Below are 22,060 nucleotides of genomic sequence, written 5' to 3' on the forward strand. Positions count from 1 at the left end.
CATTAACAAGAACACAATTGATCTGACAATACCACTTATAATAGCAATCAAGCCTTGCTGGACATGCTTTTAACCTGCATGCTACCTTTGGGGGAGGGAGAGAGCTAGAGAGAGGTAGGCGGAGAGTACTTTGCATTTATATATATATTTATATATATATATATATATATATATATATATATATATATAGTAAGCAAAGTCAATATGCATACACTCGCTATAGACAGATGGGTGATCGGTGGAAAACCAACATATACTGTAACAGCTTCAATGCAGCTTGATTCAACAAGTTTCTAGAAACTCTACTTGAGAGACCGCGGACTACAAAGGACTACTGTAGGATTTTGGTGAGAAAAGCTAATTAATTGATAAAGGTAATTTAAGACTAGTACCAATTCTCTTATTATAAACTGCTTTGACTAATCAATTCATTCATAGTGTGAAAGTCTGGAAAAACTACAGATCTTTCAGAACAAGTTAGTCAGGGTGGCTTTGATTCCTTTGTACCTGACAATTTGGGCTTGAAAAGTGTAAGAAGTGTTTCTTAATGTAATAACAGACATTTTAAAGGGAGCATATAAAGATGTTTCAAGTCATCTGGAGGCAGAAACCTGTTATGTGATTTGTTTTGAACCCAAGAGAACATCGGTAAACACCAATTAGCCTTGACAGACAGAGCAACGGTGGTGCATAATATTTATACCCATTTTTCGAGAATTGTGGAATTTCATCGTTATTGGTATCAACTGCTACATTTCTGGTATCGTGACATCCCTAAGCTACAGCTGGTAAAGCTGACGTTTAACACCAACTTGGGTACTTGTTGTTTTAAGTTCTGTGGTGCCAGAAATTGGCATCAGTTATCCTGGCACATTAAAAAGTAAAGTAGCTATCACAGTTTTCAAAAGAAAAGAAAACTGTGGTTAATGGGAAACTTAAAAAAAGTGTATAGTTTTTATACATTTTGGCTATAATTTGTAATGTAATTTGTAAATTTGGATGTTTGACGTAGAGTGATTTTATTGATGATATAGTTCTGTTGCCTAGTTAAATCTTTGTTATCTTCACATTAAGGACCAGAATACAGATACAGTCGATTTTGGACTTCATGGTGTTTTATAATCTGTACACATTACATGGATTATGGATTAGTGACCTACCCAGCATGACCAGGTAAGTGATGCCTTGCTCGTTGCCACTGGGGTAGGTAGCGTACTCGCAGATGTACTTCCCCTCGTCGGTCATCCTAACCTCGCTTATCTGGATGGAGGGACTGACCAGGTTCGGGGGGCTGGGCGTGAAGCTGACTCGTCCCTTCACGGGCGAGTCGGGGAAGTTAGGATCGAAGCTGGGGTGGAACACGGCGATGTTGATCCTTTCTCCTTCTTTCGGCTCGTAGATCCACGTGACCTGTGGTGGAGGAGGCACGGGGTCAGTGGTTATGATGCGTACAGTGACTCTTATCATGGCATTGATAAGCGTCACCAGAGAGCATCTTAAGAAATCATCCATTTTTCTGTAAACTCCACGGGGCAGCGTACACACAGCATCGCAATCAAATAAGTGGAGCAGGTATGAATATGGATGGGACTCTTTCAGGAGCAGCACTCGCTCTCTCTCAGCTGCTCTTAGCAGAACCAAACAGAGTTGTGTACTTCCCACTTCATTGAGATGCGACTAAGAAGTGTTTCCATTACCATATTCAATCCCCTGAAGCAAAATGAAGCTTACTATTGTTTGTTTGGAGTAATAAAACATTAAGCCTAAATGTGATAAAAAACCTATTACCAGCCTAAGGATTATTTCTGAGGGCTATGATTTGCTAGATTAAGGTTCAATGGACTAGGTAAACAAGGCACATGGACCTATTATCACTTTATGTTTATTTTGATTACAATGAATTGCTCTTATCCATCTGTGGGACTACATTTCACACACCTGCAGAATCAGGTTGATGCATAATTGACAAATGCTTTACTTTAGAGGAAAATAGGCATACGCTTAGTCAAATATTACATTGTGCATTCGCCTAATGGCTAATGTGTTCGCTTCAAATGTGAAAGCAAATTGCAGTCCCGAGCAATTTCAGCAAATTGTACTGTGTCAAGTCAGCACAATGAGCTGCAATTTCGGGATGAAACAGACATTTTTATTAGAATTTCGTACCACAAATCCAGTTTAGAGCTGGTTGTGTAAAGAAGTATTCAAATCCTAACTGAAAAAAAAAAAAAAAAAAAAATTGCATCAGGACAGTGTGTATCTGACCATTGTGAGCTGAATCCCAGTGGCATCAGTGAAGGCACAGCGCAGGTTGACAGTCTGGCCGGGATACGACAACACCTCTGGCTCCACCTTCACCCGCTGACCTGACGCTCCTGGAAAGAGAAAAAAAGAGAGAAACATTAAAAGTCTGTTGTTTCCTTACTTCCCAAACTAGGAGAGGAGACGAGGAGAGGGAGCAGGGGAATCATGTTGGTACAAAGCCTCCTGATGATAAATGAGGACAGTGTGGAATTGTCTGGTACAACAGAGGACAGCATTAGTGAACCCAGGCAAGTAGGCCAAGAGTCTGGTATCTCTCCGTGGCTGTGCGTGTGTGTGTGTGGACGGAGTGGCCGAAAAAAAAAATTAAAATGGGGATGTGTGCTGGAGGAAAAAAAGAAGAAGAGGAAAGCCAGTTCTCTTTTGCACGTAGGTCATAAATCATCTGGATGGTTTATGCTTTTCTGTAGCCTGCCATTTGCTGTGCCGACACATTCCTGTGTTACAGCAAAGAGTCAAAATAAATATGCTTTTCTTAGTGTGTTGTGTCAGTGGGTGTGTGAGACACAGAAAGAGCGAGGGAGCTTTAAAAACGACAATCTGTCCACGTCTATGGGTGTGTGTATGTGTGTATGTGAGTGTGTGTGTGTGTGTGTATGTAATCCAGGTCTCTGTGAAAATGTAATTACTTGTATGAGTAAGCGCGCATTAGTGTATGTCAGCAAGATGGCACCTGTTTTAAGTAAGAGTGGATTACCTGCGGATACACAACTTCAAATGTCTGCAGCCAGGGCTACGTGTGTGCCAATGCGTGTGTGTGTTCTTACAATGCGTTTAGCGGCAAGCTACACATATATAACAGCACCAAGGAAACGATTTCCCCCGAAGACAAACAATTACTTGCGGAACTAGTTCCACTGGTTTGTGCTGAGCCAAAGCTGTTGTGTTGAAACTAATATGATCTGTTGGGCTGATGGAGCGCACACATACAGAAACACCCACACACATGAAACCCATAGGCTAGTAGATAAGAGGAAAGGCCAGCGCCGTCTTTCTCTCGCTTTTGACGAGCAATAAACACCACACCTTCTCGACTCTAGGGAGATCTGAGATATCAATACAGAGGACGAGAAGAGGGAGCGAAAGACTGAGTGGGAAAAGTGGAGGAAAACAAGCCTTTCCTAGAATAACACCAGCTCTCCCAGGACCAGCCCAATTTACAACCACAAAACAACCCCCTTGTAGCCCACAGAGAAACCTCTGGACAACCACTGAGCAGCCCGTGGGAGCAACAGAGAGCCTGAAAAGAGGAACAACTCGCTTTTTTTCTCTCTTGGACACATACACGAGCATATCTGTGCGCACACACAAAAGCATGTGCACATATAAAATGTCTAGAGCATTTACTGAAGATGAAGCAGCAACCCTGCTGTCAATCTACCTGAACTAGTCTGACTAACTACAGATTAGCTTTGGGAATAGGAGCTGTTCTCTGGTTACCAAAGGATGTAGCAGAGGAGATGAAGGGTTATTGAAACCCTTGATTACTAGTCTTGATTGGAGTGTATGAGCCAGTGTCAGGGGTCATTACACAATGTGGATTGAAGAGAAGATACTCCGCCTCAGGTTTCACTTGTACAAATCCACACATGCACAGCTGTTGAGGTCCACACACATAATGTGAGGGCAGAGCCGAGCCGGGCCTGTTGTCTGTCATTCTGAGGCAATAAGAGGAGAGCCAACGCAGGTCAGCTCCTGCCAGAGCTTAGATGAGAGACAGGCCGGCCTTATGAGACTCTATACAGCCCCAGGGAAATGAATATTACACACAAGACATACAAGGACTTGCACGTCTTCATCCTCCCTGATAGTCCCCGAATCCCAGCCCTGAAGTCTCAGAGACTCTATGTCATTAGATCAGCATTCACAGAAGGAAAAAGTCAGCGTGTGCATGAATGCGTGTGCATCAACACAACAGTCTTTTGGAGGCGTTTGAAATAGTAATTGTCAGTATAAATATTTAGAGAGTATTGGTCATATTAAATAGAAGAGAGAGAGAGAGAGAGAGAGAGAGAGAGAGAGAGAGAGACGGGAGGCGGAGGGAGACGGGAACTGAAGGAATTAGAGAATAAAAGGCGGTTCAAGGGTAAGACTGAGAGGAGAGGAGAGGAGAGGAAGAGCGACGGAGGGAGAGAACGAGAGGGTTGGAGGGGAGGAGAGGGAGAACAGAAGCCCTGTGTCACCGCTGCTCTACTTTACAGTAGCTCTGCTGCCTGCAGGTGACATACAAAGAACGATGAACAAACAAATGCGTGCACACGCAAACTGCCCTCTTCAGCATCCTCAAGTAGTCAGATGTCACCGTCCTAAGTACTGTCACCTATCATTATGTCTTTAACACCCACATGATGTGCACGCACAGTATGCTGATGGCACTGCGACAGCCTTGCCATATTAACACAGTCCTCTCTGATCCCCTGCCTGGTCACGCTGACATTTCCATATTTCCCACCATTCGTCTAGGAAGAGGAAAATGAATCCGGAAGGAGAGGAAGTAGGATGGAAGGATGAAAGGAGGAGACCAGAGACAGCCTGGGAATGCCAACGTGATGGAGGATGAGAGCGGAGGGGAGGGAGGGTGTAAGGAAAGTGGGGATGAAAGTGTGTGAAGAGAACGCGGTGCCAGGAATAGAGAATGGAAGAGGGAGTGCAAAGAGAAAGGTGGTGAGAGAAGAGGAGGAGGAGGATCTCGAAGGGGAGACGGTGTGAGCTATAAACAAGGTTAATAGGAGAGAGCTGAGGGACAAAAGAGAGACATTTAGAAGAGAGAAATAAGAGGAGTGAGAGAGACAGAGAGAGAAACTAAAAATGGAGAGGTGGGGGGGTTGGTACAGGTGGAGAGAAACAGAGCGAGGAGAGGCAGACGAGGGGAGAGGAGGAGGCGGGAGGTGTAGAGCGGTGAGAGGCAGGATAGACTCCACACCTGACCTTGTGAGAAACACTGTGGCTGTGAATAGAGAAAGAGAGAAAAAGAGAAAAAACAGCGACACGGACTGAATGAGCCAGAGGAAGCGAGGGAGAAAAAAGAAATACTCAAAATCCTAATTTTCTCTGCAGCCCATTTGAGCCAGCCGTGGCTTATAAAACGAACATACGCTTATCAGCCCGTGTCCGCCTGCCTCGCTGCCTGGCTGGCTAACCCCGACGCCTAACGGCGTTCGTGTCCTCTGCCTGATCCCCCGCTATAGTGGAGAAAAGCACGACGTCAGGGGGACAGGGAGAGCAGGCCATCACCTAAAATATCTAATGGCCTTCAGAGCTCACTGACTCTTTGCCATTTCATCAAGCTAGTGGCTATGCACTGTCAGGTGGGCTAGAATGAAGCTTCCCCATTCTCCGTGTTCTTCAAGATTGCTTCACAGCACATTGTGTGTGTATGTGTATGTGTTTGTGTGTGTGTGTGTGTGTGTGTGCGTGTGTCTGAGACAGACAGAGAAAATGTGGGTGTGTTTTCCTTTGGCCTTTCTAGTGCATCGCTGTCTCAATAAGCATCCTGGGCTTTCATTATTCTTCCAGGTCTGTGTGAATTTCTCCATTTCCATTATTATCTTGTTGTTATTGTTGTGCCCACCCTCTCTACTCCTGAAGAATAATAGCTTTGATACAGGCAGTCTGGAGCGTCACTATCCGGTCCTGATGGAATCACTCTGCCTGCTCTCTCTCTTTCTGACTTTCTTTCCTCAAACATAATCTTTCTCTCACGGAGGAATTAGAATGACCTTTCAAACTTGATGACTTGACAACATGCTGAGTTTAGGACCCGAGGGTGGCGTGTCTTGTGATGTGATGATACTGCAAGCCCCATTTTGGTCTGACAAAGAATGTCTGTGCAGTATATAATCCCCTATGCAGTGTTGGCGGCTTAATGACTGCTTGTCTATGAAACAAAATAATGTAAACCAGTTAATCACGAGTACACCACTTGCATTTACAGCTCCAGTTCTCCTTGGGTCGATGCACAGGGCAGGCATTAATTATCTCTGAGCTTGATGCATATATAAATAAATACCTATCATAAAAAGGTACAGTGAGGTTTAAATCTTGCGTTTTATACCACTTATTTATGTCATCCCTGAAACGATTCAGTTGTGCACATGAAGGGCTCATCATCTTTTCTCCTCACTCATAATAAATGCATGTTGAGTGTCCACGTTTAACAATAACCAGAAGACACTGAGTTAAAGGCGTCCTTGAACTTCCACCCAAACCATCTGAGTGTTGAAAAATGGTAAAAGGATGATCCATCAGATCATGTTACTTTCTCCATTGTTCAATGCTCTCGGTTTTATTCTCAGTGCGACAGTGTGTGCGTGTTTGCACGCTGGCCTCGGATGCAAGTGGTTTCTAAATGAAAGCTCTGCCAAATACCAGCTTTGTGAGGCTCCCAATGTGCAATTTTAGGTGGGGTTTTTTGGAGACATTGGCACAGTCAGAGAAGGCGATTCAATTCCACGATTATTACTGGGGTTGTAGTTCTGTACGGTGCAGCTTGTAAGTATTGGGACGGTGACACATTTTCCTGTTGTTTTGGCTCTGCGCTCCTGCAAATGGACTCGAAATGAAGCAATAACCGAGATTAAAGTGCTGACTTTCAGCTTTAAAGTGTTTTTGGGAGTGTTTACTTCCATTCTGTTCACCTCCTGTGTAGATTTCTGAACAGTGCAGCAGGACAATGACAGGGCAACAATTCCTGTGTCATTCAACTAATATGGGTATTAACGCTCTTGTATTAAAACCTCAGTCAGGAATTTACTTTCATAATAACATTTCAAATCCATTGTGCTGGTATACAGAGCCGGCATATTAAAAAATGTGAACGTCCAAATGTTTAACTAACCTGTCATTAATCTTAAATCTTCAATACGGTTCCCTTTGTCACTCTAGATACTGTAATATTGCAGTGTTCATGACTGATGCACCTTTAATTTGGATGCTGACTGTTTTCTTTTGTATCTTAGACAGTTAAAAGTTGTGACATCTGTTATTGGATATGCTGCCTGTGTAGCTGCTGTATAACTGTGATTTCTGTGTGATGTTGCCATCATTGTGTCCACCACTCCAAACCAGTGACACTGCTGTGGCTGCGTGTCGTGTCCAAACTGCTGCTGGTATGTACTAATAGCCGTTATCAGCTGGAGTCTGGAACAGCACCAACCTGAACCTGCTGTCGGCTGCTGCTGCTACCCGACACTGTTGCAGCGCCGGTTTCTCTGACCTTCACACGCACGCAAATGTGGACATACACACAGCCACACAAACCTACAATGAACGTGCATACGCCGCGCAGGCGCACACACACATTTAGATGTGGATGCTTTGGTATGCAGGGAGCGGAGCAGGAATGCAGCTTAGCTTTGACAGGCGAGGCAGTTTGACAAGCCCAGAATAAAACTAGGAAATGAAGACTTGAGATGTGTCTCGGCTTCTCATTGACCTTTCCACCGGGCTCTCTGTGAGGGGCCAATCGATATCACATGAGAAAGCTGCATTTAGAAGTAGCCACTGCTCATTATGGACTTCTCCGATGACATCCGGTTATAATCCATTCATGTCGCAAGATTTACTAGCGGGAGCAATCGAGTCAAAAGCACCTTGGTTTGATAAAGAAAGATACTTCAAAAGACCAAGGCCATCATGTAAGATGTGTACTCAAAAATCACAATAGATGTTCAATCAGCTTGGAAATGTAAAAAGAAACACACTTGTTAAAAGGGTTTGGTGTTACAGCGAGGTTGCATGCAGGAGACAGCAGGTAAAAAAAAAAACCCTGACTGTGATGCAACAGGAGCAGAGGAGTAAAAAAAAAAAAAAAAGGTGCAAGAAGAAGAAGAAGAAGAAGAAGGGAGCGCTACATTTCACTTTGTTCACAGTGACATGATGAAATATTTGATAACTGACTCTGAGCACAGAGTGTGGAGAGAAAAGGGGACTCAGAGACACAGGACGAAATGAGGAAGGGAGGCAGAAATGCATGAAATGTAACAGAAGGGGAGCGAAGGAGAAATAGAGGTTTGGAGGGAGGGACACCCAGAGATATGAACAGGCTTCAAAGTGCCAAGGAGAAATGAACAGCTGGAGGAGAAATCTGCACAGGGAGGTGTTTGGAGACTGGGGTGTGTGTGTGTGTATGCACACACATGCATCTGTATACTGATGCATATTCCTATTTAGCTGCCTGTTTATAACAAACATGCCCTAGGACTCGAGCGAATATCATTTGCAAAAATAAGCATTTGCCAATTCAATTAAGTGCATCGTCTTAATGAAAAAAGACCCAGCAGGGGAGTTTAAAAATCCTTAAAAAAGACTCTTGAAATTGTGAACACTTCAGCTTCAAATGCCAAAACCGGCTGCCTCCAAAGCTGGACCACAACGTTAGCATCGTCTTTAGACGTACAGTATATGTCTATACAGTATGCATGAGTTTGAGAGGAGACTGGCAAAGTAGAGGAATTCCCAAAGGGATCTCCCTGCCATTTAACTGCAGGGGCCCTGACATGAAATTACACTACATACACAATAGCCCGTCATGCATTTCTCTGTGGACCCCTCGCGCTCTCTCAACCTCTATCTCCCATTCTCAGCTACCACAAACAGAATATTTCAGGTCGAGCAAGCTCTGGCGGTCAAACAGGTCTGAAATAGGAATCCTGTCTGTTTGAATGAAATTGGAAAAAAAACAAGAAATGATCCATGAACTATACATGGTGGTTCCTTTTTGTTTTACTGCAGAGTATCGCACCTCGCAACCGATGAACCTGACAACCGACAACATACACAACACGCTTAATCATTTAGCATCTGCCGAGCTAAGGGAAAACCATGCATAAAAACTTGCAAAGTAGTCAAAACGGTGAGTGTGTGTGGTCGTGGCGAGACAAAACACATTTCCACACGTACAACTGCTAGGTAAAGTATAACCACATTTAGACAGGCAGTCATCGAAACACACACAGGGTGGAGAGGCACTCTTCTCCAGTGGGTGAATAATTCATCCCCGGGTAAGAACGAGAGCAGCGTGCTCCCCTCCTCCTCTTCTCATTGCTTCATTATTGATAAACACCAACATCTACACTGTACCTGACCCAGGAGAGAGAGGAAAGAGAGCGAACGAAGGAGAGAGACGGTCAAAGAGATAAGACTGCAATAGAAGAATGACTGTGGGACCTGAAGGAATGCTGCTACAGTGTAAAGTAGAGGTGTATAAAGCGAAGTACACAAAAAAGAAAATGACCAAGGCCATAAGAGGCGAGCATACTTTTATGGCATTGCATGTTTTCATCTGGCGCTGGGCCCGTTTAGGGTCAGTAAAGTCTCGCTTGTAACAGGCAGTTTACTGTGGACAGAAAGGACACAGCTCTCCTGAGCCAAACAAATAACTGCTGCTTCTATACTGCCTCGCTACTGCTATCCACTGAATAAGTGACTGAATAACTTACTGGCTGGATGGCTGACAGACACCCAGCTCCCCTGCGGCTCCTGGCTCTGCTTTGTCTGTTCGGGCCCCTGCACATCATTCTACCTCCACCGCACTTCGCCTTCTCTCGGCATCGCTCACCTCTTTCTTTTTTTTCCCGCCCCTCTCGGTGCCGTAGCCCTGTCCTGTCTTTTCATTTTGGAATAAATCCTTTTCATCCCTCTGGCTCATTCTGCTCTTCGTTGACTACTTTTTCTTTCTCTGCTAGTTCCTTTCCTGTCCGACTTCGAGCCCTGTGTGCCATCACTCTTCATGGTAATTGTACCAGGCATGTTATTTTAGCCCTGCATGTGATTTTGGGGTTTTACTGCCGGGTGACCGTATAGAGACAGATCTGCAGTTCGTGTGCAGGCATAAAATGTAAATCTGAGGCTTTGGGAAAACAATTTGCAGACAGGTCTAGGGTCAGTGTGTGAGAAACATCTTGATCTATTTCCCATTATGCATGCTGAGGCCTTCCGCCTCTCTATCAGGTCTAGCAGAAAGCTCGCCAAAAGAATCCTTCAGACGTCACTCTCTGAATGACTTTCGAAGTGTGTGTGTGTGTGTGTGTGTGTGTGTGTGTGTGTGTGTGTGTATCCAGAGTCTGGCAGCATCTCACTTTGTAAATAGCCTGATCCTTTAATTCATGGCTAAGTCCAGAAGTGCACAGCTGGAGAAAAGTGCCAGGTACTTCTACACATGTTGAAGGCAGGCTGTGTACGCGTGTCCTATCTTTTCATCCATCATTTCCTGTATGTGTGTGTGGATGTGTATACATCCGTCCCTCGGTATGTCAGTTGTTAACATAATGTGATTATGCGTCCTATTTTCGCCTCCCTAACAACACTTAGATGTGAGAGTCTACCGAGGTGTCAGAGAGGATATTTCAGGCTGGGTGTGATCCTTTCCCCGAATTAAAGAAGCCCGAGCCGCCTGATAAAGTGAAAGGAATTCCATGACAACCCCGTCTCCGCACCCAAACACAGCTGTGTTTCCAGGTTCTCCGTCGCCAACGTTCACCTTTACTTCACCTTGGGTGTCATTTCTCAGCTGCTCTTCCCAGGGCCGTCACTCAGCCCGCTACTGACGAGCTCATTGGTCAACAACGCTGTCAGCACGCAGCTCATTCATAGTTGAGGGGGTGAGAGACCAATCCAATTTATACCGCACATTAAAGGATTAAAATGCAGTACGGCGATATGAGGGGAGCCTGAGCTATTAGCGCAGTCAATCTGTCAGGAGGATCACACAGCGTGTTACCAAATCAATGCCGGCCATATGGAAGACAGAAGGTCAGGCACCGCAAGCAAACAAACAAGGAGGTGCGTACCAATATTATGATAAACTGATGACTGTGTCCGTCACAACAACCAGCTGGATTGAATTACTGACGGTGAGTCTGTGTGGGAGCGCGGAAAACAAGTCTGCAGGGAAAGATTTGAGAGGACAGGCGAGTTATGTTTCAAAATATAACACCCACCACTTTAAAAAAAAAAAAAAGTATACTCTTGCAAAAGTATTGCTAACATAAGAGCAAAAGTTGTGATTTATTATGACTCATATTTCCAGGACACTGCAGTGTAATGCTCAGATGTCAGAGATATGGAGAGCTGATTAGCCCACCCGCATTTTGAAAATATAACAGCTTTTAAATTACATCTTTTTTTTACATAATGAGCTACACTGAGGTGGGAAGATGGAAAACAATTAGTAAACATCAGGTAGGTAGGATGTAGGGAAACAGAACAAAAAGATAGGAGCGGGAAACAATAGATAACGGAAGCAATTAAAAGCAGAAGGAATCCACGCTTTGTGTATTAGAACAGCTGCATTGTATGCGTTGGAGTTTCCTTCCCGCAGGTCCGCAGTGAGCAGTCAGGGCGGAGGTGAACGGCCTATTGTCTTCAAGTCTCAATAGGAGGCAGGTAAGATGAAACTTCTCACTTCGACACGCACCTCCCATCAGTTCTCCCACAAAGGCGGAGGGGAAAGGTGATACCGAGGAGGGAGGGGATGAAACAGAGATAGAAAGGAAGGTTCGGACTGCAGTTTCTATAAGAGCAGGAGAGTAAATAACAGAAGAACTCGCTCCATCTCTTCCCCTTTGTACTGAACATTAACATCAACTTCGAGTGCCCTCTGAAGGACAGTCACTATGACAACTTGCCTTGGGAACATGGCGTATTGTTTTGATGCTGGCAGATGGATGGATGACTGAAGAACTAAGACAGACAGATGCACAGCTCAAGGAGACACGATAAAAGAGGGAGTGGCGCATAACCTGATATTTCCTCTCAAGTCAATCTGTGAAATACCATTAAAGAAAAGGACACTGAAGAGATGTGCCTGGCTGGCTGCATGGCCACAGTCAGGGTCAAATAATAAAATACAACACAAAACAACTTGAATTATCCTTAAAGTGCATCAAAGAATACTCATACAAAATAAATCAGTTAAAAGCTTAACAATAAATAAACAAAAAAACTATGCACCATTAAATAGCCAGAGGAGATAAAGGACTTATAAATACATTCATATAAAGCATAACAACACACCGATGACAGCAGCAGAAAGTTGCTCGATTTAAGTGATTCAGTATGCACATCATTTTTCTTACAATCTGCTGGTCACAAAGGAATTAAGTGCCCGTGTTTCACTCCAATAAAATTCAAAGCGGTGTGAAAAATACTGTTTGTCCTTCAGAAACAAGCTATGAAATGCAGATAAAGGAGAGGGTCAAAAGACTCCATTAAAGATTGATAAAAGTGCCTACGAATAACTGTGCTGACTCATTTTCAACTGAGACCGTGTTTGCTGGCAACATTTAATCATTATTGTGTTTACATGCCACCTTAATGGATTGTCAAACATTTGACTGGACTAATTTGTTGATAAATGTAATGCTCTCACCCTGTGTAATGTAATGGTTGTTGCATCGGAAATTAGTTCTTTAGCTTTATAGACTGTAGATAAGTAGAGCTGAAACGAATAGCCAATCGTCAGGAAAACAATCGACAATTTTGATAATCTATTAATCATTTAGGTCATTTATCAAGCTCAAATGTCAAACATGTACTCGTTCTAGCTCCTCCAATTAGGGCTGGGCGATATGGAGAAAACCAAATGTCACGATATTTTGGACCAAACACCTCAATATCGATATTGTGGCGATACTGTAGGGTTGACCATTTGTGCTTTCACAAAATATTTACAATGAGAAACAATGTGGATATATTGCCCAGCCTTACCTCCAATATGAAGATATGGATGCTTTTCCCTGGTTGATATTTTTATAGATTAAATATATTTGTGTTTTGGACCTTTGTCTCTATGGGCTACTATTGAAATAAATAATTAATAGTTTATTAATAATGAAAACAATGGTTGGTTCCAGCCCTATAAATTATAACAACAACAACAACAACAATGCTCCAGTGGACCATAAAAAACAATGGTTCTGTTCTGTACCCTGAAACTGAGACAACAATGCTGTATTGACCAAAGAAATTACAAGATCACAGCTTCTGTAGTTGCCAGTATAGAGGAAGAAAAGTAAAACAGTAATTCAACGGAAACCTCTGCTGTCTGTCAATCAAAAATAAATAAATAGAATACATGAAACAATGAGGTTAATTAAAGAGGTTAATTAAAATCAAAAACCAATCAAAAAAACAATCTTTCTATTTAAAGATACAGGAGCTAAAGCCAGTAACTTCTCTAGACGTTAGTATCGAGAATAAACAGCTTGCAATCCTCGACACCTTTACCTGTCTGAGAGGTGAACAGCGGTGGACCGAGTTTCCCATCAATAACAGTATGAAGCCTGGTTTTAGCCAGTAATGGCTCGGCAGTCACAATGATGCTACAATTGATCTGACTATGATTGAAGCCACTTTCCAGAGATCATAAGGAGGAGCACAACAACAAACACACACCAGAAAAACTCATGAGCTGCTGGAGCCGTCTCCTGTCAGGTCGTCATTACATTGGGCTGGAGCCGCCTTTGTTTACCATCTACACCCTTTAAGGCAGAGTGACAGATAGAGGATTGAGGAAGTGAGGGGTAGATAGATAGATGGGGGTATGAACAGACAAGAGATGGCCCTGCCATGCTCCAGTGGCCAGCTTCAAGGACAGACGGGCTTCAATATCACAGCTTCTGTGTAATTAGACAGTGCTCTGTCACGCACCAAAGAATTGCTCCTATTTGTGTCATATTATAGCAGCATGGATATCCCCTACTGTGCTTTGCCATTGAGACCTAACGCAAAAGGGGAGCAAAAGGGGGATTTGTACAAATTTAATTACATTCATAATTCGCCCATCTTCGGCTGTAATCACTCGGGGTTAAGTTAAGTAAATCCACTTCTCAGCTAGCCACCCACGCCCCGCGTTGCCTCTGCAAGCAGCAGCATAATGTCTGTTTTTCAGGAGAATTTTATTGACAGGCTGAAACTCTCAAAGTGAAAGTAAACATAGTTCTTGGTATGCATGCAGTGGTGGAATATTAACAGCTGTACTCTTTCTACTGAAGTGCGGCATGTTTGGGGTTTGGAGCAGCTCATGTGTGTTTGTTTGTTTGTTTGTGTGTGTGTGGCTGTCTGCTTGTGTATGATACTGTGTCTCTGTCGGCCACCTGCAGTGTCTCCAAAAGGCAGGGAAAAATCTGCCGCTGTGTGCATCTTTGTGTGTCTGTTTTTCTTTTCTTTTTAGTCTTTGTGGGTCTGCCTGAGTTGTGTTGGGTGCACCTTGCAGCCAAATCGTGGCCCAGGCAGGCAGCAGAGAGGGAGAGGAGTGAAGCAGATCAAACACAAGCCGGCTAATCACAGACGCCGGCTAATTAGCGCAGTCCTCAAAGGGGGAACCAGGAATGAGCGATGAATCCCCCTTATGAATTTCCCAATGACGCTTCTGTGCAGCCGTATGCCACCATGAACACTCGCCGGTCACACAGAGGAGAGACCGCAGAGGGTAAAGTGCAAAGAGAGCCACCAGTGATCTGGCCTTGCTGTAATCTTATCATCCGAGAGCGCAGTGGGGCAAAGTGGCGCTCGATATCTCTTATCGGTGTTTCGGTCATGTGCACAGAACACACAAACACCATCGCTGTCACAACCTACACCTACACAAGTTTTATCTCAACATCCTCAAATTAGACTGCACCTAACGTTTCCCATTAAGGGATTTTTGGAGCGATTAAATCCCAAGCGCGGTGATATTCCAGCCTCTGGAGCGAAGCGCAGGTTGACGTTCCTGTGCTCTCTGAGTGCTGATTAACAGGCGGATCTGCCACACTGATCCCAGATTTCCACAAGATCAGAGGCCGAGCTGTGAGCACGACGGCACCGGCTGCAGCAGCCAATTACAGATGTGAGTGTGACACGCGCACGCACGTGGGTTTATGCACACACACACGCCACCCTGCCACACAGACGCAACCACACGCCTGTCCAGAAACAGATTCCTCCAGGCTGAAGTCATCAAAGTGACGTGACCCCCCCCTTCCTCCTCCTCCTCCTCCTCCTCCTCCTCTAAATCCTCTCCCTCTTCTCTTCTAATCTCAGACAAGAGGGCACCTGTCAGAGGATGCTCAGTTCACCAGCCAGCCAATCCTCACAAAGACGGCGGCACAGAGACAGAAAGAAATGAACAGAGAGAGCCAATAAAGACTATAATAAGTCTATGTGAAGACGTGCAGGGCACTGATGGGAGTACGCCTAAATAACATCATCACTCTTCAAGTCCCATTTTGTCTCTATACATCTTAATATCAAGCTAAACATAGATATTCTAATTCTAACTTTGGGCCTGGGTGGATTAACAACAACAACACAATCAACATTTCTCTCATTTCGCCAGATTTATGGCAGAACAATACCCTCCCTCTGCCCTCTGCCGCGCCGCCATCAATGGCCAGCATTTGTTTCCCATGATTACAGTGTGACAGTTGGCATTCATGTGGCAGACAAACGCACAGAGATTCCAGACTTATTGTTACGACAAAAAAAAAACTAATGTGCTTTGAACGTTAACAGCTGCATCGGGGAGGCTGGACAAGTGAAACGAATTGCTGTGGCTGGTCAGAGAAGACAAAAACAGATCTGAGAAGAAAAATATTAAAATGAAGCTCGCCAATTTACAGTTGAGTAATGGCGTAGCGGGGAACAAAAAGACATGTGGATAAATAAGAACATAAGAGACATTAAAGGGGAGGCAGAGAGAGACATATAGAAGTGGGGGGGGGGGGGGGGGGGGATGCTGCAGAGCAGGGCAACAGCTGCTGAGCATCACATCTGCTCCAAGTGGAGTCATCAGCGAACAAACAGACTGGAACCGACCCACTGAGGCAAGCCCCAGGGAGAGCGAGGGATGGACAGAGGAAGAGGAAAAAGGGGAAAAGAGCGAGGAAGGGAGGGGGTGAGGCGAGGCGATGAGAGGATGTGATGAGAAGGATACAATTAAAGAGATGGAGAGTGGAAAAAAAGATGAAAAGGAAATGGCACAGAAGCAGAGAGGACTTCTGCAACCTGTTACTCTTTCTCCCCCACCAAATGGAGATGATGCAGTAGGGTGGAGGCAGGTTGGTAGATGGTTTTGCAGGGAACTAAAATAACATGTCCTTTTCTTTCTCCCCCCTTTCCCTGCACCCCTCTCACCCCTTCCCTGACATCCTTCCTCCATCTCTCCCCTTCTTTCTCCTCAGCGAGACTGACAGAACAAGAGAAGCCTGTGAGAGTAAAGATGAAAGGCCTGTGAGGGAGGTGTGTGTGTGAGATGAATGAATGACCCCTCTTATCGCTCATCCCCCACTGGAGCTGTCCTGCTACAACACAATAGTAAAAAAAAAACATACAACACTACAGGGGCAGACACGGAGGTCACACTGCATGTTTAACGTGTTGTTCGCGTGTTTATTCCAACTCACACCATGTAGAAAAAGAGACCTCAGACATCTCTCTAACAAGACTGCCTCAGCGTGAATATCGTCGTATTCATAGCTGCGTGTGTGTACACCTTCGGCCTGCGGAGAAGCACCACCCGAGGAGAGGTAGGGACCCTGAGAAGTACACATTGTTCATTCATGATAGTGGCCGCTGGCAGCGAGGGCGACCCCGTAGCAGAGTAAGCGATGTCATTTGGCAGCAAATGAAGGGGAAAGAGCAAAAGCAGTTTATGCTAGCTTCTCTCTCCGAGGTCTCACAGCTAGATTCTAACATTAAGTTAGCCTGGGCGCGGGCAGGACAAAGCTCAGTTTGTGTTCACGTCTCTGCGTGGTGGAATAAACATAGCTCGCTGCTTCACAGTTTCCTCCAGCTCGCCATCTCCTTCCCCCTCTCATCTCTTCCCTCCTCTGTCGTCACCCCCGCTGCTTAAAAAGAACAATCTACCAACGCAGCATGCCCTTCCAAAATATTTACTCGCTCAGTATTGGCGGAACACAAAGGCCATTCTCTTACGCTCTCTGATGTCGGCCATTCAAACAAGCCACGCACTTGCTGACTGCACCTGCTCTGTATCGCCTGTTTACTGTGGTGACTCCTCCCTTCCTAAACCTTCCATCTGCTTTGTGCACTTCACTGATCTGGAAGTTGGCGGAAAAAAAACAAGTAAAAGCAGCAAGTATAGTCACCCCAGCTAGCCTGCGGCACGGAGTGTGTATCTGCTGCTCACATCCTCGATACACACACACCCCTCTGATTCAATACCCCTGACACTGTCTTAACACCTTTTCCTGTGCAGCTTGTGCCCTTCTTTCCTCTTTTGCCTCCCTGCTCCTCTCTCTCTCTCCGTTTCCCCTATCTCAATCTGTCACCTTACATTCTCCCCTCGGTCCTCCTTAATCTTCTTCCTCATTGCATCCTTTTCTGCTAACCAATTTTCGAAGCAGCTTTTCCAACTAATCCAACATTTTCTGTTTTTAGCAAGCGCGCCCAAATAGGAGTTCATTAACAATCAAGTGCTGAAATCAGTTTGCAGTGTTGCAAAGCGCTGGCTTTTCCTGGCTCCTCGTTCATTAGCATATGTTTGAAAAACCAAAGTCTAAATGAGATGATCAGAGATGATGATGAACTACAAACAAAGCCCCAGATTTATTCCTATGATGTGGCTGCATGTCATGCTTGTTTTTAATGTGTTGCACTTGTGATTTTTTTTTCTAACTAGGCGCTCAAAATAGATGCAAATGAATGGGAGAGTTAGATAAAGCCCGGGCGCCCAGAGTAATGACGCGTCCCCAGGGTGCCTACTGTTTTTGGGTGATTGTTCAAGAACTCCTATGGGGGTGTGCATGCTAATAAATAATAATGTTCTATCAAAGTGAAATGTTGCATTGAGTCTTCTGTCTTGTCGCTCTACAGTGTTTTTGACTGCTTTCCAGCCTTCCCATGCTCCTCTCTGATAGGGGATGTGGTTGCACGGCCGCACCTGTGTCTCATTACCACCCCTGATGGTTCAGTAACGGGCTTCTCTCTCCTCTCGCCATTGTGCTCTCACTCTTTCCCTCCCTTTAGCTACTGCCAACATACATTTTCCTCTAACAGCATGGCCTGCGCTCGCCTCTTCCCCTTGCTCATCCCGCTGCATGCCATTCACATGATCTCTGCAGCTCTGTTTCCCCCCTGTCGCCTCTGCCATCACCGACTCAGCACAATTGGGCTTTGTCGACTGGCAGGTGATCTAATGATTTTGTGCTGGACTGGCCCACGCCTCCAATTTGTCAAAAAGTCCTCCCAGTAGCGTTTCACTTGAACATACATCTCTACTTTTTAGAACTTGTGCCTATAGGGTGTAAATCACAAGTTTCATCACAATACGATATTATATTGATTCTTTGGACAACAATACGATATTTGCTGATGTCACAAAGTCTGCCACGATACGATTTTGATTTGTTTCAATTCAAAGGGTCTGCGATTAATGAGATGATATAATTTGCCCATTTAACACAATCAGTGACATTTATATAATTTCACAAAAGCAACTAAAATATGATTTGATGATTTTATAACTGGGCTCTGTAGGAAGGAGGTGCACTTGGACGGAAATAGTGACACAGACGTGACGTGGGAATTTCAATATAAAGAATCTTTAATCTAAAAGATGATGATATGCATCGATGTTTTCACTTTGCATTGATGATACTGGATCATTGACTCAATATATTGATCCGGATCGATGCATCGTTACACCCCTTCTTGTGCTCCTTTCAATATTGTGTACCCCAGACTCCTATACTTTCATTATGAGAACAATTATATTTCTAATTAATCTATTCCAGGGATACAACTAACGATTATTTTCGTGGTCAATTAATCTGTTGATTGTTTTCTTGATTAATCGATTAGTTGTTTGCTCTATAAAAGGGTGAAAAATGTAGATGAGTTGGCGTCCTCAAATGTTTTGTTTTGTTTGCAACTCAAAGATATTCAGTTTACTACGATAGAGAAGTAAAGAAACCAGAAAATATTCACATTTAAGAAGCTGGATTCAGAGAATTTTGAACCTTTTTTAAAAAAAAAATTCCTCAAACCAATTAATCGATTATCAAAATAATTGGCGATTAATTTAGTGGTTGACAATCGATAATCGTTGCAGCTCTAAACTATTCATTCATCTACAAAATTTCAGAAAATAGCGAAAGCATTATGCAATTTGCCCAAAGTTATGTCTTCAAATTGCTTGTTGTGTACCACTAACAGTCCAAAACCACAAATCATTCAGTGAACTATGACATGTGACACAGAAAAAGCAGCAAATCCTCAAAACTGAGAAGCTGAAATCAACTCTAGCTCTAGATTTCTCTCTGACTCTTGCTAAAGATTATCAAAGCATTTTTTAACAGTGTTTGTTTGCCTCAAGTTGAGATGTAACCAAGCGTGAAAAATGCTATGCAAAGTCAAAGAGCACTTAAGCTCACTTCTTTTGCCAGTTAATCACCTCAGCCAGTGCGCTGCTGTAATAATTCAGGCTTGTACGTTGTGTCACATCTCAGGCTACAGACTCACTGAGCCGACCTGTACTTGGTGTTATGATATATGGCACAGGCAGCTGCACTGCTGGACTCCCAACTCCACTTACTGGTACTAATAAGTCACACACAGTAATACTTAAGGGTGGGAATAACCAGAGGCCCCACGATACGATATTATCACGATATTTAAGTCACAATATACTGTACATACATTTGATATGCTGAGTATTGCAATAAGATATATTTCCTTTTTTCAACTGTTTGTCAACATCTGTTTCATCTAATAAGATACAGTTTTCACTCTGTTCATCTACGAAACATTATTTTTCTGTTCTTATAAGGATGGAAAAGTCGCAAAAAGAACATTTTGAATCAATGGATAATACATATGACAATAATAATAACTTATAAAAAATTGAATGTGTATTAAGCTGAAATCCAATAAAAGTGTCACATTAATATCTACAGGTGTGGAACTTCCATAGAAATCCAGTCTGAAGTTGAATTATGCATTAAATACGTAATCACACTGGCATTACTATGATATCATAGCCTACCCTTAAGGCCAATTAACCCTTGTGTCAGCATTAAATGACCAAGTAAAAACCCAAGTGCATTCATTACACTTGACAAATGAATGCAATACAGATGGAGATTACACGAGACTTAAAACGTTGTACTGGGTGAACATTAGCCTTGATGGCTTCAGAGATAACTTGCTCCAGTCCAGAGTGTGATGGCTTCCCAAGATGAGTGGAGGGGAGTGAGTGGCTATAAGCATTAGAAGATCATGGACGAGCTCCTTCCTACGCTGTGCATATTAATTCTTCTAATGCAGCTAAGCTCAGCTTGTCACACGTTGACACTGCATAATTATGTCATCTACAAGGAACGAGCTTTTTTAAAGGGCAGACACGCGGTGCGGCGGAGTCTCTGTCAATGGAGCGGTTCTGTGTTGTAAAATGTCAATATACGGCTAAAGAATGGTTTACTTTTTAGCTTGTTAGAACCTTTAAGGCCGCATTATGGAAATAATTTTAGATCTATGGGTACAAAAAGGACACCAGAGAAGAATGAGCTCCCTGAGGTGAATATCTTAACATAGCCGGCAAGCCTTCCACACCTTTTTACAATAACGAACGAGCCAATTCTTTAAGTAGTATCCTGACTGACAGGGGCGTCCATCAAACACCCAGATCCCCTCACCCGTGGCCTCTCGCCATCCATCAATCCACTCTGACAGCCCTACCTTCATCCCTCTCTATGTAAATAAACACCAGAGCGAGGACGGGAGGAGCAAAGAGTAGAGGGGGGAGGAGAGAGGAAATCAAAGTAGGACACTCAAACCTAAGACAAGCAGGCCGAGCCAGGTTCAGAGAGGAAAAGGAAGAGTGACGCTTGGGGGTCGGATTGAACAGTTGGAAAATGAAGAGGAAGAGGAGGGGGGGGGGGGGGGGGGGGGAGAAAGGCAGGAAGTAAACTCGCAATGGGCTGAGGTGATGAAGGGAGAGACGGGACAACGAGAGTCATCTGGAAGGAATGAGGAGGAGAGATAAATTGAAAGAGAGGAAGGGAACTGGCTGGCACAGGGATGACAGCCAAAACGAGCGGCCGCGAGAGAGAGAGAGAGTCATGTAAAAGAATGCCGAGGAGAAGGATGGAGATGGGCGGCACGGAGGGAAACGTCTACAGAGGACATCAATAATCCATCCCAGATAAAGCAATTCTGTGTCAAAAAGGAAAGAGCAAAGTGGAGAGTGAGACAGTGGGGAGAAAAGAGAGAGACAAACAAATGAACAAGGGAAAGTTGGTAGGTTGAGCCGGAGGGACTTCTATTTAAAACCAGAACTACTGAGAACACTTGTGTTAGTTTACACAAGCAGAGGAACCACATCCTCTCTTCCTCACCTCACACCCCCCCCCACCCCTACGCCCCAATCTTCCCGAGGCTGTGTCTATTTAAATGTGTGTTTAAACGGCGAGTGCTACTGCTCTAATCAGGGCTGGCATCACAGCACACTCCCTCTCTGCCCCCGCACCCCTCCCTAGCACGCAGCCTTTTTCCGTCGCTCCTCAGACCCTGCGCACACTCGACGCACACACACTCATGCGTGCACCCTGCATGACTGTGCCATGCCAGAGATAAATTCATGAATCACTGGTGCACGAATCAGCCGCGAGCTTGTTTGCGAGAAGAGGAAAGTGGGAAGAGGGGGAAAGGACAGAAGTAAGCGGTTAAAGTGTTTCCTTTAAAAAGCTTTTAAAAAAGGAGGTGGGTTCAGGAGATGTCTCCCAGCGAGCTGAGGGAG

The 22,060-nt window shown here is 44.3% G+C and overlaps 1 protein-coding gene across 2 annotated transcripts in view; it reads right to left on the minus strand.

Annotated features, from left to right (window-relative positions):
• LOC141778780 (nectin-2) overlaps nt 1-22,060 on the minus strand; it is an 82,385-nt gene that overhangs the window by 50,767 nt on the left and 9,558 nt on the right. For both annotated transcript variants that reach the window (XM_074653229.1, XM_074653228.1), the window contains exons 2-3: nt 2,266-2,375; nt 1,161-1,410 (exon numbers count right to left, since the gene is read on the minus strand). In XM_074653229.1, the coding sequence (XP_074509330.1) occupies nt 1,161-1,410; nt 2,266-2,375 (360 nt within the window). The remainder of the gene's footprint in view (nt 1-1,160; nt 1,411-2,265; nt 2,376-22,060) is intronic.

This window comes from Sebastes fasciatus, chromosome 12 (genome assembly GCF_043250625.1).
Source record: "Sebastes fasciatus isolate fSebFas1 chromosome 12, fSebFas1.pri, whole genome shotgun sequence".
In the NCBI taxonomy this organism is placed as follows: Eukaryota; Metazoa; Chordata; class Actinopteri; order Perciformes; family Sebastidae; genus Sebastes; species Sebastes fasciatus.